General features: G+C 40.3%; 2 protein-coding genes and 2 long non-coding RNA genes across 4 annotated transcripts; all 4 read right to left on the reverse strand.

The window, feature by feature from the left end:
• Positions 1–9,259: 9,259 nt before the first annotated feature.
• LOC113075646 (zona pellucida sperm-binding protein 4-like) lies at positions 9,260–11,117 on the reverse strand. Its single transcript, XM_026248326.1, has 8 exons — positions 10,741–11,117; positions 10,476–10,663; positions 10,305–10,402; positions 10,080–10,237; positions 9,810–10,002; positions 9,599–9,746; positions 9,451–9,523; positions 9,260–9,370 (listed from the first exon to the last, which is right to left on the reverse strand). Exons 1-8 carry the CDS (start codon positions 11,075–11,077, stop codon positions 9,294–9,296), a joined length of 1,272 nt encoding a protein of 423 aa, XP_026104111.1. The 5' UTR covers positions 11,078–11,117; the 3' UTR covers positions 9,260–9,293.
• A 9,146-nt stretch (positions 11,118–20,263) lies between these two features.
• Positions 20,264–22,123, reverse strand: LOC113075645 (zona pellucida sperm-binding protein 4-like). The gene is made up of 8 exons (XM_026248325.1): positions 21,745–22,123; positions 21,480–21,667; positions 21,309–21,406; positions 21,084–21,241; positions 20,814–21,006; positions 20,603–20,750; positions 20,455–20,527; positions 20,264–20,374 (listed from the first exon to the last, which is right to left on the reverse strand). The coding sequence occupies exons 1-8, from the start codon at positions 22,079–22,081 to the stop codon at positions 20,298–20,300; spliced, it is 1,272 nt and encodes a 423-aa protein (XP_026104110.1). The 5' UTR covers positions 22,082–22,123; the 3' UTR covers positions 20,264–20,297.
• Positions 22,124–24,387: 2,264 nt separating this feature from the next.
• On the reverse strand, positions 24,388–24,777 carry LOC113075648 (uncharacterized). Its single transcript, XR_003281011.1, has 2 exons — positions 24,729–24,777; positions 24,388–24,510 (listed from the first exon to the last, which is right to left on the reverse strand). It is a non-coding gene; the product is annotated as an uncharacterized LOC113075648 (long non-coding RNA).
• Positions 24,778–24,823: 46 nt separating this feature from the next.
• LOC113075647 (uncharacterized) lies at positions 24,824–26,817 on the reverse strand. The gene is made up of 3 exons (XR_003281010.1): positions 26,724–26,817; positions 25,161–25,329; positions 24,824–24,882 (listed from the first exon to the last, which is right to left on the reverse strand). It is a non-coding gene; the product is annotated as an uncharacterized LOC113075647 (long non-coding RNA).
• Between the last annotated feature and the right edge of the window lie 781 nt (positions 26,818–27,598).

Here is a 27,598-nt window from a genome sequence, read left to right on the forward strand (position 1 = left end):
ATAAGGACTCAGTTCACTTCCAACGACTCCGCATTAGTGTGGAAAAGTCTAAAGAAGATCACCAATTACAAGACACCACCCCCCAGCACCGTAGAGAATCAACGACTGGCAGACGATCTGAACGAGTTTTACTGCAGGTTTGAAAGAACACCCATCACCTGCCCTGAACGCCTCCCCACACAACCATTCACACCCTTCACAACTCCTGCAACCAGCCCTGAATGCCTCTCCAAACTACCGTTCACACCATTAACAGCTCCTGAAACCCATCCTGAACACCTCTCCAATCAAGCACTCTCACCATTCTCACCTCCTGCATCCCCCCTCTCCCCCACACCTGCAATTCAGATCAGCGAGGATGCGGTGCGCCAGGTCTTCCGGAAGCAGAAAAGGAAAAAAGCACCAGGCCCAGATTGTGTTACACCAGCCTGTCTGAAATCCTGTGCTGACCAGCTGGCCCCCATCTTCACACAGATCTTCAACAGATCGCTGGAGCTGTGCGAAGTCCCTTCATGCCTCAAATGCTCCACCATCATCCCCATCCCTAAGAAACCCAAAATTACAGGACTAAATGACTACAGGCCTGTGGCTCTAACGTCTGTAGTCATGAAGTCATTTGAGAAACTGGTGCTGGCCCACCTGAAGGACATCACTGGGCCCTTGCTGGATCCTCTTCAGTTTGCCTTCAGAGCAAACAGGTCTGTGGACGATGCAGTAAACATTGGACTGCATTATGTTCTGCAACACCTAGACAGACCGGGGACTTATGTGAGGATCCTGTTTGTGGACTTCAGCTCGGCCTTCAACACGATCATCCCAAACCTCCTCCTGCCCAAACTAAATCAGCTCTCCGTGCCCACCTCAGTCTGTCAGTGGATCAACAGCTTCCTGACAGACAGGCAGCAGCTAGTGAGGCTGGGAAAATACACATCCAGCACCCGTACAATCAGCACCGGAGCTCCCCAGGGCTGTGTTCTCTCCCCACTGCTCTTCTCCCTGTACACTAATGATTGCACATCTAAGGACCCCTCTGTCAAGCTCCTGAAGTTTGCAGATGACACCACACTCATCGGCCTCATTCAGGACGGTGACGAGTCTGCTTACAGACAGGAGGTAAAAGAGCTGGCTGTCTGGTGCAGTCTCAACAACCTGGAGCTTAACATGCTCAAAACAGTGGAGATGATCGTGGACTTCAGGAGAGACCCCCCTGCACTCCCCCCACTCACCATCATGAACAGCCCTGTGACTGCAGTGGAGTCATTCAGGTTCCTGGGAACCACCATCTCTCAGGACCTGAAGTGGGACATTCACATTGACTCCATCGTAAAAAAGGCCCAGCAGAGGTTGTACTTCCTCCATCAGCTGAGGAAGTTTAACCTGCCACAGGAGCTGCTGAAACAGTTCTACTCCACCATCATTGAATCCATCCTCTGCACTTCAGTAACTGTCTGGTTCAGCTCAGCTTCTAAATCTGACCTCAGAAGACTACAGAGAGTAGTCCGGACTGCTGAGCGAATCATCGGTTCAACTCTCCCATCTATTCAAGAACTGTACTTATCCAGAGTGAGAAAAAGGGCTGTCAAAATCACTCTGGACCCCTCACATCCAGCACACTCCCTCTTTGAACTGTTGCCATCTGGTCGACGCTACAGAGCACTGAGCACTAGAACGACCAGACACAGGACCAGTTTCTTCCCTCAGGCAATCCATCTTATGAACAGCTGACAATAATGGCGAACACACTACACTTTATATTTATATACACACACACTTTATTTATCTAACACACATACTTAGTATACACTTAAATTTTGCACACAATATATATGTACATACATAACTTCACTTTGTAATATACCTGCCTACAATTGTCATTTGTATATTGTCATTCACTGTCTACATATTTGTATTTTTTATTCTTTTATTATGTGTTTTATGTTCTGTCGCTGTCATTCTGTTGTACTGCGGAGCTTCTGTCACGAAAACAAATTCCTCGTATGTGTAAACATACCTGGCAATAAAGCTCATTCTGATTCTGATTCTGATTCTGAATCGATTCACGCTCCGAACTCCCTAACTGAATCAAATGATTCGCGATCCCGCTCCGAACTGCCAAACTGACTCTATTGATTCGCGATCCCGCTCCGAACTCCCGAACTGATTAAAATGATTCACGCGTCGAACAGCCGAACTGACTCAAATGATTCACGCTCCGAGCTGCCAAACTGACTCTATTGATTCGCGATCCCGCTCCGAACTCCCGAACTGATTAAAATGATTCACGCTCCGAACTCCCGAACTGACTCAAATGATTCACGCTCCGAACTGCCAAACTGACTCTATTGATTCGCGATCCCGCTCCGAACTCCCGAACTGATTAAAATGATTCACGCTCCGAACTCCCGTGTAGGATTTGGAATGCGAGTTATCAAAAGACTGTGGAAGGGATCACTTGCACTGGTAGGCCGGTCAGAGCCCAGGAACTCAGTCAACAACAGTTCTTTCTTTGAGGACTTTACTTTCCCATTTAGCATATAACAGGTGTGGTCTGTATAAAAATAACAAATACAAAAAGGTGAATAATACAGATTTTAAACCCAACAAATTAACATCACTAGCAATATTACTGAATATAAGTGAAATGCTACAGCTCAATGGATTGGCATATTAGCATCTGAATAGGTAATTTTACCACATAATCCTCATTAACACACTTATACTTGCAATTTACAGCAGACAGATTAACTAAAGACAATCTATCTCAATGTAGAACATGAGAACAGTAGAGATAAAGCAATTGTAAAATATCACGGCAGATATACATAACGTGCTTGTAAACAAACGCTGGTTATGCACGCACAATCTATCGAAAATAATTATCATATCTGCAAATGCCTGCAAGATTATAACTTAATCTCAATACTAAACATAATTTACCAAGAACAACTCACTTTTAGGATGCACGCACACATATTATGCTTGTATTGGATCGGCTAAATGTCTCTTCTCTTCAACTTTGCTGCGCAATGGTAAAATGGCGATAAGACTTAAAAGGGCAACACACCTTAAAGGGGCAACACGTCTTAAAAGGGTCATGCATGCAAGCCGTTTGTACATCCCGAACTGACTCAAATGATCCACGCTCCGAACTGCCGAACTGACACTAATGATTCACGCGTTGAATAGCCGAACTGACTCAAATGATTTACGCTCCGAGCTGCCAAACTGAATCAAATGATTTGCGATCCCGCTCCAAACTCCCGAACAGACTCAAATGATTCGCGAACCCGCTCCGAACTGCCGAACTGACTCAAATGATTCATGCTCCGAACTCCCAAACTGACAACACCAGTGTTGTGCTAGTTACTTAGAAATATTATCTAGTTAAAAGTTACTTAATTCAAAAAGTAACTCAATTACTTTGTTGATTACACCAAAAAGTAATGCATTACGGTTTAAAGTAACTTTTTTGTTACTTTTTTTAAGAACTTTCTCTAATGTTCCCATTAATGCGTTTTTATGCGTTATGGTCACTATAAACCGAAAGTAATTTTTAAACACTATTTTGATTAAGTCAGACCAGCAGAAACTGAATATTGTACAAACCAGGGGCGAAAATCTCATCTAAATGTTGGGGGGGGGGGCAATAAACATAACATTTCTCACGAGCAAGTTTTGAAGGGGACACCAATAAAACTTGCAAAATTTTACTTAATGATATGTGTACAGAGAGGAAAGCCTTACTATTGCATGCAACAGACCATTCCATTATCCTTCTTCTCAATGTTTCTTTTTGGTTCAATGAAAAAGCTGACTAAATTGACGAAAACATTCTTCAAAACAATTTTTTTTGTTGCAGTGTTTATGAAGTTGTGCCAGACACTCTGGACCCCCATTGGCATGTGTAGGGGGCCTACTGACTTTGAGAGTATACAGGGCCCAGAACTTGGTGCTACGCCACTGCTTTCATGTAATGGTATTACAACTGTGAAATTACAAACAAAAATATATACATTCTGAGACATGAACTGAAATTAATATTGAATTTTATTAACATTAAATTTTCCTCATATTCACCTCAAAATTTGGGGGAAACTGTGCCTCCCCTGCCTCACCCGACGAGCCACCGCTGAAACCGACTAAATCATAGTGAACGCGGGAAAATCTAAATGCGCAGTTGATTTTGATATTCTAGGTATTATCAAATTGCCTGAGTTTTGAGAACGTAGCGGACGTAGAGGAGTATAATGTAAAAGGAGCTCATTCAAATACTGAGGTGCTAAACCATTCAGGGCTTTATAAGTAATAAGCAATATTTTAAAATCTATACGATGTTTGATAGGGAGCCAGTGCAGTGTGGACAGGACCGGGCTAATATGGTCATACTTCCTGGTTCTAGTAAGAACTCTTGCTGCTGCATTTTGGACTAGCTGTAGTTTGTTTACCAAGCGTGCAGAACAACCACCCAATAAAGCATTACAGTAGTCTAACCTTGAAGTCATAAATGCATGGATTAACATTTCTGCATTTGACATTGAGAGCATAGGCTGTAATTTAGATATATTTTTGAGATGGAAAAATGCAGTTTTACAAATGCTAGAAACGTGGCTTTCTAAGGAAAGATTGCGATCAAGTAGCACACCTAGGTTCCTAACTGATGACGAAGAATTGACAGAGCAACCATCAAGTCTTAGACAGTGTTCTAGGTTATTACAAGCAGAGTTTTTAGGCCCTATGATTAACACCTCTGTTTTTTCTGAATCTAGCAGTAAGAAATTACTCGTCATCCAGTTTTTTATATCGACTATACATTCCATTAGTTTTTCAAATTGCAAAAAGATGCAAAAGAATATTGTGGTCAATTGTGTCAAACGCAGCACTAAGATCCAATAAAACTAATAGAGAGATACACCCACGATCAGATGATAAGAGCAGATCATTTGTAACTCTAAGGAGAGCAGTCTCAGTACTATGATACGGTCTAAATCCTGACTGGAAATCCTCACATATACAATTATTCTCTAAGAAGGAATATAATTGTGATGATACCACCTTTTCTAGTATCTTGGACAGAAAAGGGAGATTCCAGATTGGTCTATAATTAACTAGTTCTCTGGGGTCAAGTTGTGTTTTTTTGATGAGAGGCTTAATAACAGCCAGTTTGAAGGTTTTGGGGACATATCCTAATGACAATGAGGAATTAATAATAGTCAGAAGAGGACCTATGACTTCTGGAAGCACCTCTTTTAGGAGCTTAGATGGTATAGGGTCTAACATACATGTTGTTGGTTTAGATGATTTAACAAGTTTATACAATTCTTCCTCTCCTATAGTAGAGAATGAGTGGAACTGTTCCTCAGGGGGTCTATAGTGCACTGTCTGATGTGATACTGCAGCTGACGGCTGAATTCAATAAGCCAAGCTTTATCATTTATTCATATTGCTTGTTTTTTTATTTGTTGAACCTAAATTAAATGAATCTTAACTTGGTTTGAACGTTTTTTGTATTTTCTAGTTCAAGGAACAGACACAGTCTCTATAGTGTGATATCTAGGTGAAAGAGTCTCTATGTGCTGAGAATTAACTGACCTCTGTGACGGGAGGCAGCCGTATCTAGAGCCCTAACATTCTTACTGTCCTCAATTAAAGATTGGATGCATGTCTCTAATTCTGAAATCTTCTCTGTCAGCCTAACTATTTCCCTGCATTTATCACATGTGAATCCCTCATCAGCGACAGAGATAGATAAACCGTACACGTGGCAAGAGCTGCAAATAACGATAGCAGGAGAAGCCATTACTCACCGTGCTTGATGAAATATTCTTACTGCGGTTGTTTGATGAACTTGTGAAAAACTGGAGCGAGAGAGAGGAGAAAAGAAAACGCTAATGACAAGCTAACGAGTGCTAACGCTTTGTGGGTGTACTTCACTCATGGATATATAATAAAAGTGAACGATCAAAGTTAATCTGATAAGATTGATCAATAATATCAGAAATATGGCGTGAATTAAGTTATATTTTACCACTTTAAAAAAAAAAAAAAAAAAAAAGATTCTAGAGAAAAATAAAAACAGCTACTTGGAGCTATGATTAGCTACAGAAGGCCAACAGGAAGTAGAGAAAACACTGTCCAACAGCGACCAAAATCCTATCCGGATTTGGATATTAAAGAGTCAATGACAGTTTATTTTTGGGTGAACTAATGGTTTAACCTACAACCACCATGGCCAAAAGCCCAAGGGAACTTCAATTTCCCAGTTCATGACCCCTTTAATATAGTTGGGGGGGGGGGGGCACCAGTTGATTGTTTTCATGTTACAACCTCAAAGACCTGGACGGAAAATCATCCATAGAACTGCAGCACAAGCCTTTCAGTTTTTCTAGCCATTCCACAGGCACAAGTATTTAGATTACCTAAATAATTTTTTAAAATTAATTAAAATTAAGATTAAAATCGATACTATTAGAGATAAAATTGCAACCATTCAGCCGTCAGCTACAGTTTCGCATCAGACAGTGCACTATAGACCCCCTGAGGAACAGTTCCACTCATTCTCTATTATAGGAGAGGAAGAATTGTATAAACTTGTTAAATCATCTAAACTTACAACATGTATGTTAGACCCTATACCATCTAAGCTCTTAAAAGAGGTGCTTCCAGAAGTCATAGGTCCTCTTCTGACTATTATTAATTCCTCATTGTTATTAGGACATGTCCCCAAAACCTTCAAACTGGCTGTTATTAAGCCTCTCATAAAAAAGCCACAACTTGACCCCAGAGAACTAGTTAATTATAGACCAATCTCGAATCTCCCTTTTCTGTCCAAGATACTAGAAAAGGTGGTATCCTCACAATTATATTCCTTCTTAGAGAAAAATGGTATATGTGAGGATTTCCAGTCAGGATTTAGACCGTATCATAGTACTGAAACTGCTCTCCTTAGAGTTACAAATGATCTGCTCTTATCATCTGATCGTGGGTGTATCTCTCTATTAGTTTTATTGGATCTTAGTGCTGCGTTTGACACAATTGACCACAACATTCTTTTGCATAGACTTGAACACTTTGTTGGCATCAGTGGAAGTGCATTAGCATGGTTTAAATCGTACTTATATGACCGCCATCAGTTCGTAGCAGTGAATGAAGATGTATCATATCGATCACAAGTGCAGTATGGAGTACCTCAAGGCTCAGTTCTAGGGCCGCTACTCTTCACGCTTTATATGTTACCCTTGGGAGATATCATCAGGAAACATGGTGTTAGCTTTCACTGTTATGCTGATGATACGCAGCTCTATATTTCCTCGCAGCCCGGTGAAACACACCAATTTGAAAAACTAATGGAATGCATAGTCGATATAAAAAATTGGATGACGAGTAATTTCTTACTGCTAAATTCAGAAAAACAGAGGTGTTAATCATAGGGCCTAAAAACTCTACTTGTAATAACCTAGAACACTGTCTAAAACTTGATGGTTGCTCTGTCAATTCTTCATCATCAGTTAGGAACCTAGGTGTGCTACTTGATCGCAATCTTTCCTTAGAAAGCCACGTTTCTAGCATTTGTAAAACTGCATTTTTCCATCTCAAAAATATATCTAAATTACGGCCTATGCTCTCAATGTCAAATGCAGAAATGTTAATCCATGCATTTATGACTTCAAGGTTAGACTACTGTAATGCTTTATTGGGTGGTTGTTCTGCACGCTTGGTAAACAAACTACAGCTAGTCCAAAATGCAGCAGCAAGAGTTCTTACTAGAACCAGGAAGTATGACCATATTAGCCCGGTCCTGTCCACACTGCACTGGCTCCCTATCAAACATCGTATAGATTTTAAAATATTGCTTATTACTTATAAAGCCCTGAATGGTTTAGCACCTCAGTATTTGAATGAGCTCCTTTTACATTATACTCCTCTACGTCCGCTACGTTCTCAAAACTCAGGCAATTTGATAATACCTAGAATATCAAAATCAACTGCGGGCGGCAGATCCTTTTCCTATTTGGCGCCTAAACTCTGGAATAACCTACCTAACATTGTTCGGGAGGCAGACACACTCTTGCAGTTTAAATCTAGATTAAAGACCCATCTCTTTAACCTGGCATACACATAACATACTAATATGCTTTTAATATCCAAATCCGTTAAAGGAATTTTTAGGCTGCATTAATTAGGTAAACTGGAACCGGAACACTTCACATAACACCGTACTTTCTACATCATTAGAAGAATGGCATCTACGCTAATATTTGTCTGTTTCTCTCTTGTTCCGAGGTCACCGTGGCCACCAGATCCAGTCTGTGTCCAGATCAGAGGGTCACTGCAGTCACCCGGATCCAGTACGTATCCAGACCAGATGGTGGATCAGCACCTAGAAAGGACCTCTACTGCCCTGAAAGACAGCGGAGACCAGGACAACTAGAGCCCCAGATACAGATCCCCTGTAAAGACCTTGTCTCAGAGGAGCACCAGGACAAGACCACAGGAAACAGATGATTCTTCTGCACAATCTGACTTTGCTGCAGCCTGGAATTGAACTACTGGTTTCGTCTGGTCAGAGGAGAACTGGCCCCCCAACTGAGCCTGGTTTCTCCCAAGGTTTTTTTCTCCATTCTGTCACCGATGGAGTTTCGGTTCCTTGCCGCTGTCGCCTCTGGCTTGCTTAGTTGGGGTCACTTCATCTACAGCGATATCGTTGACTTGATTGCAAATTAAAACAGACACTATTTCAACTGAACAGAGATGACATCAATGAATTCAATGATGAACTGCCTTTAACTATCATTTTGCATTATTGAGACACTATTTTCCAAATGAATGTTGTTCAGTGCTTTGGCGCAATGTATTTTGTTTAAAGCACTATATAAATAAAGGTGATTGATTGATTGATTACCTCTCAAGTGAACAAAAATGCGAGTTTTGGCAGTTTCAAATTACTATTAAACACCCACTGCAATATTTCAGTCATTAAACCGTGCCACAAACACTGCAACACTTAATGTGCATTAATACATTTAAGCCATAATACTAAGAGACCAAAGTCAGGAAACTATTAATGTGAAACTTCAGACAGTTTATATGGCGTTCATGTTTGTCTGTTCAAGTTACACAAGACGTTTACTGCACTTGCCTTTTAACGTTTTACTACATTTTGCAAACTGCAGAAATAACTGGTGGTTAGTGGAGCAAAGCTTTGGGTCTCCCTCCAGGTGGTGATTCCGGTGTGTGAGGTCAAACTATTGAGACAGTGATCTTGGTTTTTACACGGTTTATTAAAGAGACCAGATTCACATGATCAGAATAACTGCTCGACTAGAAACCACCGTCTGCTCACTAGAGATGGTCTTCACATGAGTGTCCCTTCCTGCAAGAGAAATGTTAGAAGTGTGAAGGGAAATAGTGAAGATTCTCAGTTCCTCTAGTCAAGAGAGAGCAAGAACTCACTCGTCCTGCCGCAGCTTTGCTCACAGGAGCCAGAAGACGGATGGCACACCGCTGTACTACAGTGGATGAAGATCTGACAGGGAGGAAAGAGGGTCAAGTCAAATCTAGAAACAGGAGTAACACTAAAGGTTAAAGTAAAGCAGCATACAGTTTCCTGCAGAGGAGCCAGTGATGTGGGATCCACAAACGTGAACATCTTCACAATGAAGCGCTTGTAGTGGATTGGGAACTGAAGACCAGAAGAGCCAGTCACTGGAACCAATGTGGTCAGGTAACGGTCATCCTGGTAAGGGCATCTGAAAGGGAAAAGGAGATTAGAAAAGCCCCACACTAACTGGATAAACATGGTCATTACTCACCCATCAACCAGAAGGTCCCACTGGGGTAGACTGAGTGGATTGGGGGCGGAAGTTGCCCAGCAGTGTCCCAGCATCAGGACAATGTTGGGGTCAGTCCTCTCCACAATGTGCACCTCAACATACACAGGCTCCCGCAGGACTTTTGTGATGGGATAATCAGCATCACTGTAGTAGGACGTGTAGGCCTCATCCCCTGAGGAACACCAGGGATTAAACACTGCTGCAACCTGGAGTCTAAAGATACTAGGAACACATGGGACAAGAACACACCTTCTGCACACCCTTTGGTGACACACTGACCATTGGCCAGTCTAAGCTCCACCCTGAGGGGTCCAGGGGCAGCTACTGGTGGAGGTGGAGGAACAGTGTTGACCTCCACAACCAGAGCTTCCACAGAAGTGCCAGAGTACCTACACTGGAAGAGAAGCCTGGACAAACCATGAGCTTGTAGCATTTGTTACAGACCACCAAATAAGACCAGCATAGAGCACCTACTCAAAGTGACTGTCCCTTGTGATTGAACCAAGTGGTCCAATCCCCACTTCATACGAGGAGGTCATGCTGTTCTCATACACCACATAACCACTGTCCTCCTGCAAATAGCAACACTGTTGGCATCCAGTCCATCATAGGCCATGCAGAATAAAACCATAAGCATCTCCTCACCATCACTCTTGTGCCACATGCAGTCACAGGGAACTGGTATACAGCAAAGGAAGGTGTGGACCCCACAGGACTGCAAGCTGGGTCACTTCCTCCCAGTAAACTGACTGAATCCAGACTCAGTCGAGGCAGTGTAACATCTCTAGCCACCACTACCACAAACTGACCATCTCTTATACACTGGACAGTCACTGGAACAGAGAGGAACAAGAGCAGGTTCATGTTGAGGATCAGTTTAACTGAGAGTATAACCCTGACTCACTCTTACCGGTCTTCCCATAGTAACACTGCTGTCCACTAAAGCAGCAGTTGATAGCTTCACATTCAGCACTACTGATACCAGGTTGTCCACATTGGATCTGCTCAGAATCAGCTACAGAACATCTGTCCAAAGGCTCAGCCTTCGCTACTTGCTTCTGAAACTGAATCTTCTGAGGAAGCTGCTGATTAGTCTGTTGAACTGACTGCTGAAGCCGCTGGTCAGTTTGCTGGAGCATCAGAGCTGGAGGATTCTGGGACAGTTTACTCCACTTACCCTTCTTTGGAAGAGCATGACAGAGAGCACACAGTGCTAATACCTGAACCAGCCACCAACTTCCAGCCATTGTCCAACAGCTAATCACACTATTGAGATACTGCACATTGGTCTTTTTGTACTCTTGTATCTCAGCTAATTAGCAATAGTCCCTCCCACTTCATTAACAATCATGATTCTCCAGGCAAGTGTGAGCTCATGCAACTGGGCGATTCTCATTGGTTCTTGACCCGTTTCACACTGGAAGCGTTTGTACAGCGTCAAAGCAGCAGCCCCAAAGATTCATATTTCTTTGAAAAGACAGTTATAAATTTGTTTTTAGAGGTGGTCAGTTATAAACTTGAATGTTTTGAAGTCTTGAAAGTTATAACATTGGAATTCAAGTGAGGGAAAACTGCTCCTATCATGTTGTTTCATTCATACTCAAATATGTGCTGTTTATACTGTTATTATTATTATTTTTTAAATAATAGGCCTACACACTTTTACCATAGCGTCTTACCCAAATATGTGTTATTAAGTTCAGTGTGTTTCCATAATATTCATGTAAATATGTAAATAATTAGAAACATACCGTTGTAGCCTACAAGTCAATAGTCACCTTTATTTCTATAGCTCTTTAAACAGTAAAGACTGTGTCAAAGCAACTGAACAACATTAATTAGGAACAGTGTGTCAATAATGCAAATGTTTGTTTACCAAGCATGCAGAACAACCAGCCAATAAAGCTTTTTCAGAATTTAGCACTAAGAAATTACTCGTCATCCAGTTTTTTTATTTTGACTATGCATTCCTTTAGTTTTTCAAATTGCTACAATTGCTACATTGCAACAGTCTTCAAAATACCTTCTTTTATGTTGTGCAAAAGAAAGTACATCATTCAGGTTTGAGACAACATGAGGGTTTAAATGATACTGTAAAAAATAAACTAAAACTACCAGCGAGTGAGTGACTGTAAATGTCTTTATGAATCGATTCACGCTCCGAACTCTCGAACTGACTCAAATGATTCACGCTCCGAACTGCCGAACTGGCAACACCAGTGTTGTGCTAGTTACTAAGAAATAGTATCTAGTTACAGTTACTAGTTACTTAATTCAAAAAGTAACTCAATTACTTTGTTGATTACTTACACCAAAAAGTAATGCATTAGTGCATTTTTAGTTACTTTTTTAAAGAACTTTCTTTAATGTTCCCATTAATGCGCTTTTATGCGTTATGGTCTATACAAACACAAAGTAAAACAGAAAGTAATTTTTAAACACTATTTTGGTTAAGTCAGACCAGCACAAACTGAATATTGTACAAACTGAATCCGGAATTAGCTTCCACTGTTATGCTGATGATACTCAGCTATATATCTCAACGAGACCAGATGAAACTTCCCAATTATTTAAGTTAACAGAGTGTTAAAAATGTAAAAGATTGGATGACAAATAATTTTCTCCAATTAAATTCGGATAAGACAGAGATATTAATTATTGGACCAAAAAATACACTACACAGAATCTTGTAGATTACAATCTGCAACTAGACGGATGTACTGTTACTTCCTCTACAGTCAGAAATCTGGGTGTTATATTAGACAGCAATTTGTCTTTTGAAAATCATATTTCCAATGTTATAAAAACTGCATTCTTTCATCTTAGAAACATTGCCAAGCTACGAAACATGTTATCTGTTTCTGATGCAGAAAAGCTAGTTCATGCATTCATGACCTCTAGACTGGACTATTGTAATGCACTTCTAGGTGGTTGTCCTGCTTCTTCAATAAACAAGCTACAGGTCGTCCACAATACAGCAGCTAGAGTCCTTACCAGGTCAAGAAAATATGATCATATTACCCCAATTTTACAGTCTCTGCACTGGCTACCTATTAAGTTCTGTATCAGTTACAAATTATCATTACTTACCTATAAGGCCCTAAATGGTTTAGCTCCTGCGTACCTAACTAGCCTTCTACCACGCTACAACCCATCACGCACCCTAAGGTCACAAAACGCTGGACTTTTGGTCGTTCCTAGGATAGCAAAGTCCACTAAAGGAGGTAGAGCTTTCTCACATTTGGCTCCCAAACTCTGGAATAGCCTTCCTGATAATGTTCAGGGTTCAGACACACTCTCTCTGTTTAAATCTAGATTAAAAACACATCTCTTTCGCCAAGCATTCGAATAATGTATCTTTTAAATTGTGAGTGCAGTTGCATCTGATCAAATGCACATTCTTATTCTCTAGCTTGGGTTAAACTAATTAATTTTACTTTGTTGGATCAGCAGCTAATGATGTCTCTATGTGTTTCTCTGTTTCTGCTGGATCTTCATCCCGTGGTAACTAGGATTTACACAAGCTCCAGTCTGGATCCAGAACACCTGAGAAGAGATGATGCTGACCCTCAGAGGACCTCAGATGATGCTGACCCTGAATCAACAACAGAACTAACAAATATTGCTACAAGTGTGACTGCATTATATAATAATTATTAATTATTAATCATATTAATAATGTTCATCGTCTGGCTGACCACGTCTTGTATTAATTTTTCTACAAATCCTGTCATACGTGCACAAACTGACAGTCACCACTTATAAGCTATTACTAAATATTGTGGAAACATAATTTTCTGTAAAGTTGCTTTGTAACGATTTGTATTGTAAAAAGCGCTATACAAATAAACTTGAATGGAATTATATCACAAGGATTTCTGAAATAAATAACAAAACACCTGAATAATATATTCAGAATCAAAAACTAAAGTGGCTTCTGCATCATAAAAGCTGTTGTGTTGAGCCCTTAAAAATGTTCCTTTCACAGCTGTCAGTCAATTAAAATTTTGGATCTAATTAATCACAGGGTGCTGCGATTAATCTAATTAGACACAAACTAAATTTGGCTGTGAAAATACCCCCAAAAGATAATTTGAATCTATTATTGTGTTAACTGTTTAGGCTTTATTTACAGCCTAACATAAAGTATGGAACATAAAAAAAGATAATTTGAGAAACATCTCAGTATTCTTTTTTTTTTTCATGCAGTGAAAGTCACTAATGACCAAAACATCTTTGTTTTGCAACAGTCTTCAAAATACCTTCTTTTATGTTGTGCAAAAGAAAGTACATCATTCAGGTTTGAGACAACATGAGGGTTTAAATGATGCTGTAAAAAATAAATTAAATCTACCAGTGAGTGACTGTAAATGTCTTTATGAATCGATTCACGCTCCAAACTCCCGAACTGACGCAATCGATTCACGCTCCGAACTCCCGAACTGATTAAAATGATTCATGCTCCGAACTCCCGAACTGACTCAAATGATTCGCGATCCCGCTCCGAACTCCCGAACTGATTAAAATGATTCATGCTCCGAACTCCCGAACTGACTCAAATGATTCGCGATCCCGCTCCGAACTCCCGAACTGATTAAAATGATTCATGCTCCGAACTCCCGAACTGACTCAAATGATTCGCGATCCCGCTCCGAACTCCCGAACTGATTAAAATGATTCATGCTCCGAACTCCCGAACTGACTCAAATGATTCGCGATCCCGCTCCGAACTCCCGAACTGATTAAAATGATTCATGCTCCGAACTCCCGAACTGACTCAAATGATTCGCGATCCCGCTCCGAACTCCCGAACTGATTAAAATGATTCATGCTCCGAACTCCCGAACTGACTCAAATGATTCGCGATCCCGCTCCGAACTCCCGAACTGATTAAAATGATTCATGCTCCGAACTCCCGAACTGACTCAAATGATTCGCGATCCCGCTCCGAACTCCCGAACTGATTAAAATGATTCATGCTCCGAACTCCCGAACTGACTCAAATGATTCGCGATCCCGCTCCGAACTCCCGAACTGACTCAAATGATTCACGCAGTGTTATAGTCGAGACCAGCTCATTCGCGTCCGAGTCCAGATCGAGTCCAGAGAGGGTCGAGTCCGAGTCAAGACCGAGTTCAGAAAGGGTCGAGTCCGAGTCAAGACCGAGACCATAGAGATTGGGTCTGAGACAAGACCTAAAGAAATCTTCAAGAGTATGTAAAATGTTTGGTGGAAACAATAAAGGTTAAAAGGGCCACATAGTATGTGGTGTAAAGGTAATTTTATTAGTATTATGAAGTGTTACTTGTCAATATTAAGTGCTCATTTTCACATAACATCGTTGTACCACTATACACATCCATATAACCTTTCTAGTACACATAATATTACTGTACGACTCTATATTGTAATTCTACATAACACTTCTAGTACAAGTAACATTACTGTACCACTATACCTGTAAATGTTCAACTGTAACAGCTTTTACATAACTTTTAACCTTGAAGCTTAACTAATGACTGCTAATATCCTTACAATGTCTTGGATTATGTGCACTTTAGATGTTGTGAAGATTACAGATGGGCATAATTACTTTTCAAAAAAATAAGTGAGGAGACCATCCAGCTACCCAACCAAGCACGATGTGGTCTCATGATCAATCCACCCTGACTAAAAACACTCTCTACTGGTGCAGAGGAAGCGGGGACTGACAACAGTTACCATTTTATCACTTTCTGTAACAGCAACGGATAATCTAATGCTAATTTCCCTGGATGGTGCGTTTTAATGCAGGGTAAAATACACACTAGTCGAAGTTTTTTTATTTACGGAGGCAGAAGGGTAACTTAAGGCCGGTGACACACTGGCTGCGTGGCGTCTCTACTGCGTGCCAGAAACGTGGTGGCTGCTTCGCGTTTTCTGTGTCTTTACACACCAGAAGCGTGCCTGCACGCGGCGCTTGGCGCGCTGCTGCGGCTGTAGGTGACATAGAGGGAGGACGCCAAAAAAACCAGGCTCTTTATTTTTTATTACAATATCAAATTTATTTTTTTATTTTTTTACACACCTACTGATAAGACACCGTCAACAGTATTGACGGCAAAATAGAGTATGTTTGACAGGTGCAATATTTGAAAATCGATCATTATTAATTTATTTTTAAAATTACATTTATATCTGAATTTATGTCAACCTATAGACTTTCAAATATCAAAATGTCATGAATTAATATGTATTTGTGTACAAAATGACATATAAACATATTTTCCTAGTATATTTTGCCTGGAAACGCTTCCAACATGCACGCGTGTCGCGTGAAAAATAGGCGTCGGTTCTATTTCTAGCATGCGCGCGTTTTCCGCGCGGCTCGAGCCGCGCCTGGGACGCGCGTCTCACGCAGGCAGTCTGCGAGCTCTAACCTGTTAACAGGGGAGCCGAATTAAAAACAGACACGCCACGCAGCTGAGGCGCTTGCGCCACGCATCCAGTGTGTTGCTGGCCTAACGTCTCACGTCAAAAGAAAATCACCAGTCATTGGATGTGTCAATCATACATCAATTTAAATAAACATTAACATACAGTAATAATCATGAAATATTTGGATTGGGACTCGAGTGGACTCGGGCATAAGTCCGATTCCTAATATGTTCGAGTCCGAGTCAATACCGAGTCAAAATGCACACGAGTCCATGACAAGACCGAGACCATTAAAATACGGTCTCGAGACCGAGTCCAAGACCGAGTCCGAGTCTCGAGTACTCAACACTGGATTCACGCTCCGAACTGCCAAACTGACTCAAATGATTCACGCTCCGAACTGCCAAACTGACTCAAATGATTCGCGATCCCACTCCCAGCTCCCGAACAGACTCAAATGATTCGCGAACCCGCTCCGAACTCTCGAACTGATTAAAATGATTCACGCTCCGAACTCCCGAACTGATTAAAATGATTCACGATCCGAACTCCCGAACAGACTCAAATGATTCGCGATCCCGCTCCGAACTCCCGAACTGATTAAAATGATTCATGCTCCGAACTCCCGAACTGACTCAAATGATTCGCGATCCCGCTCCGAACTCCCGAACTGATTAAAATGATTCACGCTCCGAACTCCCGAACTGACTCAAATGATTCGCGATCCCGCTCCGAACTCCCGAACTGACTCAAATGATTCACGCTCCGAACTGCCAAACTGACTCAAATGATTCACGCTCCGAACTGCCAAACTGACTCAAATGATTCGCGATCCCACTCCCAGCTCCCGAACAGACTCAAATGATTTGCGAACCCGCTCCGAACTCCCGAACTGACTCAAATGATCCACGCGTCGAACTGCCGAACTGACTCAAATGATTCACGCTCCGAACTGCTGAACTGACTCAAATGATTCACGCTCCAAACTGCTGAACTGACTCAAATGATTCACGGTCCGAACTGCTGAACTGACTCAAATGATTCGCGAACCCGCTCCGAACTCTCGAACTGACTCAAATGATTCACGCTCCGAACTGCTGAACTGACTCAAATGATTCACGCTCCGAACTGCCTCAAATGATTCACGCTCCAAACTGCTGAACTGACTCAAATGATTCACGGTCCAAACTGCTGAACTGACTCAAATGATTCACGAACCCGCTCCGAACTCTCGAACTGACTCAAACGATTCACGCTCCGAACTGCTGAACTGGCAACACCAGTGTTGTGCTAGTTACTAAGAAATAGTATCTAGTTACAGTTACTAGTTACTTGATTCAAAAAGTAACTCAATTACTTTGTTGATTACTTGCACCTAAAAGTAATGCATTAATGCATTTTTAGTTACTTTTTTAAAGAACTTTCTTTAATGTTCCCATTAATGCGCTTTTATGCGTTATGGTCAATAAGTAAAACAGAAAGTAATGTTTAAACTCTATTTTGATTAAGTCAGACCAGCACAAACTGAATATTGTACAAACTGAATACGGAATTAGCTTCCACTGTTATGCTGATGATACTCAGCTATATATCTCAACGAGACCAGAGGAAACTTCTAAATTATCTAAGCTAACAAAGTGTGTTAAAAATGTAAAAGATTGGATGACAAATAATTTTCTCCAATTAGAATCGGATAAGACAGAGATATCAGCTTTAATGCACTTGTAAAAATAAAAAAGGTAGTCAAAATATATGATTTACCATACACCCTGAAAAGAAGTGGAAATTTTTTTCAAATAACTCCATTTAATGTTAATAACTTAATTTGTAAACATTTTTTTTTCTTCACAAAATGATTTTTTGAGAGAGAGACCAGGGACACAAGGCAGAGAACCGAGATCTGTCTCACACACTTCTTATAAACCTCAAGCATCTTCTTTAAAGACTCGTCTTTATATCCAAAGATGGGCTCAAATACATACGTATTTTATTACAAATTACAAACACTAGAGCAGATATTTCTTCTGTCCAGTAATAACATTCAGTGAGGAATATCTGATATCTGTCAATATTTTAGTACATAGCCAGTTTGCACCGAGCACCAGAACAGCTGCTTGCATTCTAGTAAACATATTTCAAGAATGTTTTGATGTTTGAGTTTCTCATCTACTAAAAAGGTCGCTTTAGCTATCTATAGATCTGTAGGAGCCATCACTAACAAAAATAAAAGTGATGTAGTTCAATTTAACTGTAGAACAAACTTGGTAAACTTGTAAGGGACTCATGTAGTTACCTGTGCGAGAGAAATGTAGAGCAGAATCACACAGACGAGTCTCTTCATGTCCATCCACTGCACACATGCACCGTCTCCAGAGCACACTGCATTTAACTCATCAACCACTGAACTGACATTCAGTTACATAGAGCTCAGACAATCCAAGAATCTCCAGTAATCTACATGTCTAAAGAAACTTTTCCTGTTTGTCAGTCGGATCAGTGTTACTGGTGTTTGTTCATGTGGATCAGCTCACTCTCCGCTCGTCCTGTCCAGTGGCCTGCTACATGAGAAATGTGGGATAATTAGGTCAATGTGTGCACTGCGTTTGCGTTTCACTACGACTGACAGGTGCTTTATGATCCACTTGCCTATTAAACCTCAGAAAACTAGAACATTGTTTTAATCTGGCACAAGTTTGGTCTGAACACAAGTCTCACAAAAGATAAACAGCACGTACCATTAACCCCAACTCAGAGGAAGATACACTGAACACAAGATAACTCTTATTAACCATACTGGGGTGCGCTTCCCAAAAGCATAGTTAACCAACATTTGATGATGCACTGACAGATGGAGGTGGAAACAGAGAGCTGTGTGAGTTTAATCAGGAGGGGTTCTGGGATGACTAATCTGTCATATTGGCTTCAATGTAAGCATTTTTGACTTACAAGAAAGGTAACTTCCTTGAATATACAGGTAGTTTTAAAGCATTAGTTCACCCAAAAATTAAAACGGTCATTGACTCACCCTCATGTCTTTCCAAACACATAAGACCTCCGTTCATCTTCAGAACACAGTTTAAGATATTTTAGATTTAGTCCAGGAGCTCTCAGTCCCTCCATTGAAGCTGTGTGTACGGTCTACGGTCCAGGTCCAGAAAATTAATAAAAACAAGGTAGTCCATGTGACATCATACGTTAGAATTTGTAGAAGTTTCAAAAACACAATTTTGGTCCAAAAATAATGAGACTTTATTCAGCTTCATCTTCTCTTCCGCTCTAACTGACGTCACATGGACTACTTTGTTTTTCTTACCTTTCTGGACGTGGACAGTAGACCGTACACCTTAAAACCACCATGGCAAAAAGACCAAGGGAACGTCAATTTCCCAGTTCATGACCCCTTTAATATAGTGGGGGGGGGGGGCAAGAGGCAGAGACTCTGCAAAGCAACACCAGTTGATCGTTTTCATGTTACAACCTCAAAGACCTGGACGGGAAATCATCCATAGAACAGCAGCACAAGTCTTTCAGTTTTCTAGCCGTTCCACAGGCACAAGTATTTAGATTACCTCTCAAGTGAACAAAATACGAGTTTTGGCGATTTCAAATTACTATTAAACACCCACTGCAATATTTCAGTCATTAAACAGTGCCACAAACACTGCAACACTTAAATGTGCCTTAATACATTTAAGCCACAATACTAAAAAGACCAAAGTCAATCGTATTTTAAATCATGTGTAGTGTACATAGGCAAGCAGACGTCAGAAAGTGAACAAATCCAATTAATGTTCAGCGGTTTCCTTCAGAAACTATTAATGTGAAACTTCAGACAGTTTATATGGGGTTCATGTTTGTCTGTACAAATTACGCAAGACGTTTACTGCACTTGCCTTTTAACGTTTTACTACATTTTGCAAACTGCAGAAATAACTGGTGGTTAGTGGAGAAAAGCTTTGGGTCTCCCTCCAGGTGGTGATTCCGGTGTGTGAGGTCAAACTATTGAGACAGTGATCTTGGTTTTTACACGGTTTATTAAAGAGACCATATTTACGTGATCAGAATAACTGCTCCACTAGAAACCACCGTCTGCTCACTAGAGATGGTCTTCACATGAGTGTCCCTTCCTGCAAGAGAAATGTTAGAAGTGAGAAGGGAAATAGTGAAGATTCTCAGTTCCTCTAGTCAAGAGAGAGCAAGAACTCACTCGTCCTGCCGCAGCTTTGCTCACAGGAGCCAGAAGACGGATGGCACACCGCTGTACTACAGTGGATGAAGATCTGACAGGGAGGAAAGAGGGTCAAGTCAAATCTAGAAACAGGAGGAACACTAAAGGTTAAAGTAAAGCGGCATACAGTTTCCTGCAGAGGAGCCAGTGATGTGGGATCCACAAACGTGAACATCTTCACAATGAAGCGCTTGTAGTGGGTTGGGAACTGAAGACCAGAAGAGCCAGTCACTGGAACCAATGTGGTCAGGTAACGGTCATCCTGGTAAGGGCATCTGAAAGGGACAAGGAGGTTAGAAAAGCCACAGACTAACTGGATAAACATGGTCATTACTCACCCATCAACCAGAAGGTCCCACTGGGGTAGACTGAGTGGATTGGGGGCGGAAGTTGCCCAGCAGTGTCCCAGCATCAGGACAATGTTGGGGTCAGTCCTCTCCACAATGTGCACCTCAACATACACAGGCTCCCGCAGGACTTTTGTGATGGGATAATCAGCATCACTGTAGTAGGACGTGTAGGCCTCATCCCCTGAGGAACACCAGGGATTAAACACTGCTGCAACCTGGAGTCTAAAGATACTAGGAACACATGGGACAAGAACACACCTTCTGCACACCCTTTGGTGACACACTGACCATTGGCCAGTCTAAGCTCCACCCTGAGGGGTCCAGGGGCAGCTACTGGTGGAGGTGGAGGAACAGTGTTGACCTCCACAACCAGAGCTTCCACAGAAGTGCCAGAGTACCTACACTGGAAGAGAAGCCTGGACAAACCATGAGCTTGTAGCATTTGTTACAGACCACCAAATAAGACCAGCATAGAGCACCTACTCAAAGTGACTGTCCCTTGTGATTGAACCAAGTGGTCCAATCCCCACTTCATACGAGGAGCTCATTCTGTTCTCATACACCACATAACCACTGTCCTCCTGCAAATAGCAACACTGTTGGCATCCAGTCCATCATAGGCCATGCAGAATAAAACCATAAGCATCTCCTCACCATCACTCTTGTGCCACATGCAGTCACAGGGAACTGGTATACAGCAAAGGAAGGTGTGGACCCCACAGGACTGCAAGCTGGGTCACTTCCTCCCAGTAAACTGACTGAATCCAGACTCAGTCGAGGCAGTGTAACATCTCTATCCACCACTACCACAAACTGACCATCTCTTATACACTGGACAGTCACTGGAACAGAGAGGAACAAGAGCAGGTTCATGTTGAGGATCAGTTTAACTGAGAGTATAACCCTGACTCACTCTTACCGGTCTTCCCATAGTAACACTGCTGTCCACTAAAGCAGCAGTTGATAGCTTCACATTCAGCACTACTGATACCAGGTTGTCCACATTGGATCTGCTCAGAATCAGCTACAGAACATCTGTCCAAAGGCTCAGCCTTCGCTACTTGCTTCTGAAACTGAATCTTCTGAGGAAGCTGCTGATTAGTCTGTTGAACTGACTGCTGAAGCCGCTGGTCAGTTTGCTGGAGCATCAGAGCTGGAGGATTCTGGGACAGTTTACTCCACTTACCCTTCTTTGGAAGAGCATGACAGAGAGCACACAGTGCTAATACCTGAACCAGCCACCAACTTCCAGCCATTGTCCAACAGCTAACCACACTATTGAGATACTGCACATTGGTCTTTTTGTACTCTTGTATCTCAGCTAATTAGCAATAGTCCCTCCCACTTCATTAACAATCATGATTCTCCAGGCAAGTGTGAGCTCATGCAACTGGGCGATTCTCATTGGTTCTTGACCCGTTTCACACTGGAAGCGTTTGTACAGCGTCAAAGCAGCAGCCCCAAAGATTCATATTTCTTTGAAAAGACAGTTATAAATTTGTTTTTAGAGGTGGTCAGTTATAAACTTGAATGTTTTGAAGTCTTGAAAGTTATAACATGGGGATTCACGTGAGGGAAAACTGCTCCTATAATGTTGTTTCATTCATACTCAAATATAGAACGTGCTGTTTATACTGTTATTATAATTATTATTTAAATAATAGGCCTACATACTTTTACCATAGCGTCTTACCCAAATATGTGTTATTAAGTTCACTGTGTTTCCATAATATTCATGTAAATATGTAAATAATTTGTGATTAAGCTCCATTTTTGTGGCTGATCAGGAGAAATGTGAAGTATTTGTTGTATTTTAACTACTCGTTAGGCTAAGTAAGAATCTCAAAATGTATTCATGTACACTGTTAAAAAATTACTGTAAATTTTACAGTAAAATACTGGCAGCAGGGTTGCCAGCCAGGTACTGTAAATTTTACAGTAGTCGTACTGTAATTTAATTTACAGATTTTTCCTGTATTCTCAATTACAGTAAAATTCTGTAAATTAAATTACAGTAAGACTACTGTAAAATTTACAGTAACTGGCTGGCAACCCTGCTGCCAGTATTTTACTGTAAAATTTACAGTAATTTTTTTATATTTTGTATACTGCATTTGTACAAAAAATATATTATATACTGCATTTTTAATACATTGTATATGGCATTTAACAATTATTTAAATAGCAAATGCACACTTTCAAGTAGTTTACTGTGCAAAGCAATTCTTTGAAAAAAAGCATGTGTATTTGCTATATTTAAAGTATGTAAAATGATAGCATACAATATATTTTCCCTATTGCTGACTTAACTTTAACTGCATAAAGTGTTATATAATGCATAACTTAATTCACCAAAAAAATATAAAAAAATAACATTTTTAAAATCTAAAAAAAAAACAGGTCAAAATGTTATATATCACTTTCAAATTTACATAAAAAAATGACATAAAAAGTATATTATTTTGAACTCATTTTTATTTATTTTAAAATTATTTCATTTTTTTTTAAATGGATATGAAATTTTGGCATGATTTCTTTTTTATTACTTGGAACATAATGGCCATCATGGACCTTGACACAAAGCAATATTCAAACTGCGTTATAACCGAAACATGACCAACATGGTCATATTAAAACAGTTCACCCAAAAGTGAAAATTCTGTCATTTCTCACCCTCATGTCATTCCACACCCTTAAAACCTTTGTTCATCTTCACAACACACATTAAGATATTTTTTATAAAACCTATTACCCCAGTGATGCCTACATTGCTAGCAAGATCATTTCCCTTTCCAATGCCCAGAAAGGTACTAAAAACATATTTAAAACAGTTTATGTGACTACAGTGGTTCAACCTTAGTGTAATGAAGCAATGAAAATACTTTTTGTGTGCCAAAAAACTAAATAATGACTATTCAACAGTATCTCGTGATGGATGACACTGCTTCATGAAGCTTCAAAGCTTTATTAATCTTTCAGTTCAAATCAGAGCATATCAAACTGCCAAAGTCACATGATTTCAGTAAATGAGGCTTCGTTACGTCATAAGTGTTTTGAAATTTCAATGGTTCGTGTGACTTCTGCAGTTTGATACACGTTCTGAGCAAATGATTTGAAACAAAAGATTCGTAAAGCTTCTAAGCTTCATGAAGCAGTGTTTTGAGATCGCCCATCACTAGATATAGTTGAATAAAATCGTTGTTTTGGGAGATGGGGGTGGGGGGTGGGGGGTTGGCAAAAAAAGTATTCTCGTCGCTTTATAATATTTAGGTTGAACAACTGTAGTCACATGAATTGTTTTAAATGTTTTAGAGGCTTTCTGGGCATTGAAAAAAATAAATGATCTTGCTAGAAATGCACGCTTCACTGAGCCACATCTTATTATGTGTTGTGAGGATGAACGAAGATCTTACGGGTGTGAAACGACATAAGTAATTATTGACTTATTTTTCATTTTTGGGTGAACTAATCCTTTAAAAACCACAAAGACATTTTCAGATAGCTATCATCATTAAGGAATAGACCAATATTGCCAAACAAGTCATACAAAAAAAAGTGATGCATGACTGACCGTAAGGAGCCGCGCACTTGCAGAAGTCATACAAACTTTCCATCAAACAGATAAAAATCAACCAAATAACAATTATGCTCCAGATGAAGTTCCATCCCAGGATTCAAAGTGTGACTAGAAATATTGAAAAGAGTAAAGAGGACAATACATTAGATATATTACAAAACATAATAATACTTTCAGAAACAAATAGGGGGAGGACAGATACAGTCAGAGACAGATACAGGGATGAGAGGTACAGTCAGAGAGAGACAGAGGGATGAGAGGTACAGTCAAAGGCAGATAGAGAACAATAAAAGGAAGACGCAATCTTGGTGTGTGTGTATCCTTACATTTCAGAAATTCCATTGGAATTTGCACAGAAGACTGGCAACATGTGGGTTGACTGCCACACATTTTCTTCTGTATCACTTGTCCTGTTTTTATTTCGATGGCACTTTTCCCTTGGCTTTGGGTCCTCTCTCTGGATTTATGCCCACAAAGCACCTAAAGGGTCATGAAACAGACAATATGTAATTAGGAGCGGTTTTAGGACCTCCAAGAAAGTTGGAGATGTCCACTAATAATAAAAAAAAACATATTTAACTCAATAGCTTGCTGGTGTTAAATAGGGAGACAAATATATTCTCTTCTCGAGTTAAGACACATTGTTTTAAAGGCATCAACAGAAATAACACTGATAACATAACATTATTAAAAGGAATGTTCTGATATAACTTATCTATAAAATGCTGGTTCTGAAGTTGTTAGAATTCAACCATTACCTTTGAATGAACTCCAAGGTACACACTGCTTCCTCCTGATACTCAAGATTAAACTAGTAATAAGCAGCAAACAGAGTGGCAAGGCCGGACAGGAAACTGGGATGAGTGCCCTCACACACCACCTCGCCTTCAATACTCAGCATCCAGTGCCCACTTGTCAAAGTGTCTCCTAAAACAATCAATATCACAATAGTAATTAATACCTATACCATTTTTTTTTTTTTTTTGTATTTCAGATTTTTACATTTACATTACATACTATATTTAGTAGGGGTGGGATAAAAATGTGATTCTTAAATGTATCGCAATGCATAAGCAGACGATTCTGAACTGATTCACAAATGTCAAAAATAAATTTTCTAAACGTTAATTAATGTAATGTTGACGGAAAGTAAAAGGCGGATCTCTGAAACGCGGAAGTGCATGCCCAGACAGTCTGTGACATGCACATATTTCTTTTACTGTCTATGGTGTGTATCCACTGGCGCAGAGCAAGCGTTTTGAGACCTATAACGTTACTTGAGCGTTTTCAGTCCATTTAATGGAAGTTGAGCTTCCATAGTTGCATATGGTTTGTGGTGGATCGATTATGCAGCAAAATGCCTCCTAATGTGAAACAGACTGCAAGCACTTTGTTTTTTTCTTCCTGAACCTTCTGGTTGTTCGTTCATTTGAAATGACTCGAAAAAAGATTCGTTCATTTTGCTGAACGAGACTCAAAAGTCCGATTCGGTAAAATGATCCGAACTTCCCATCACTACAACTGATGATAAGATTCAAGTCATAGACGCAATAAAACAACTCGTTTGTTTATTGGTCAGTGTCGCGCATGATCAGTTCATTTGTTCAAGTGTCACCGCACTGATAAGGAGCATTTGTGCACCCTGTGCCAAAATACACACAAGATTTGCCGGCCGACATAAATATAGACACATATATATATAAATAGCATATTTAATAATTTCAAGGAAAACGTATTTGGTCGCCCTAAGGTAATAAATTAGGCTAACTATACAAAGCAGACTTTATATCAAACAGATTTGTTAAAGTTTTCACATTAACGTTACCTGAAGTTAGCAAATGCTCAAAAAAAATCTACATCTCACTGGTTACGTTAACCTCTTAGAAAAGCACCACTGAGAATTTATATGACACACACATCCTCCGTGAGCGACCCTGACTGACCGCGAGGCTTTAGAAACGCGTTTTATTTCGGCGCCCGTGTTAACAGATGACTGCGTGTGCAAAGTTGTTTTACATCATAAAATAATCACGACGAAGTGTGCTGATAAACACTAAGTTACAGTGAATATAAACTATTAGCACTGAAACATGTCATTCATAACGAAGGATTCCAGAGATTTTCTGTCCATGGCCGCTATAGCGCAGGGGATGTGTGAAATCCTACCGCGACCGCGCTACTGAAACCCCGCGCAATTCTGCCTCGCGCCCCGCGGACGGATGATGCTTGAATCTGGGGTTACCAATATAATCCGCGAATGTAGATGCATTCATATACTATAAACTACCAAACAAGAAATATAAAAAACTGAAGTCACTTACCACAGTTGTGAATCACTCCTCTTGTCTTTAACGTTAATCTCCTCGACCGTTGACGATGCGGCTCCGAAGATTTGAAATTTACAGCAAAATTCTGTAAATTGGAGTCAGACCTACACGTGACCCCAGAATGCATTGCAGTTTACAGCAATATGCTGTATTATTAAAAAACAGTCCGCGGCTGTAAAATAATGCTGTAATTTTTACAGCAATTCATTACAGTGTAGGGCTGAATAAAAATGTAAAAAGTCTATCCTATCCTAATCCTAATTCGTCCCACAGAGAGCCGAGACTACATTACCCATATACCCTTGAGTTTTACAAGTGAAAAGCGCATGCGCATCCGACTCTTTCAGAGACCTGCGCAGAATGGATTTTTCCGTCCCGCCCCGACCGCGCAAAAATATAAGTTATTTTCTCCCGCTCCCGCCCGCAAACAATCAAGTTTCTTTCCGCTCCCGCCCGCAAAATCCCGCGGGTAAACGTACCTATACGTTTTTATTATTATTATTATTAAAAATTGCATATTCTGCTGCTCTGTTCTTTTTTCAATTGCTCCCCTGTTGAATATAAATAATATAAAAAAAGGAGACAAATGTTTCGTTTTATTTGCGTTTAATTATATGGACGAAAACGAACAAGGAACAAATAAATACAGTAAAAAAGGTAAGAAATGTAAATAGGGTAAAATGATTTATTATTTTTTATAAAGGTCGTTTGTTGACTGATATATATAAAACCCCTTCAATATAGTTGTTGTTACCTCAGGGGGTGAGGGGAATGCTGCTAAAGCTGATCATAGTTGTATATGGATTGCAATTTTGAAATAAATTTAGTAGCAGAGCTACTGCAAGCGATTTTTAGAGCTGTATATATGT

Source organism: Carassius auratus, unplaced genomic scaffold (genome assembly GCF_003368295.1).
Source record: "Carassius auratus strain Wakin unplaced genomic scaffold, ASM336829v1 scaf_tig00017367, whole genome shotgun sequence".
NCBI lineage: Eukaryota > Metazoa > Chordata > Actinopteri > Cypriniformes > Cyprinidae > Carassius > Carassius auratus.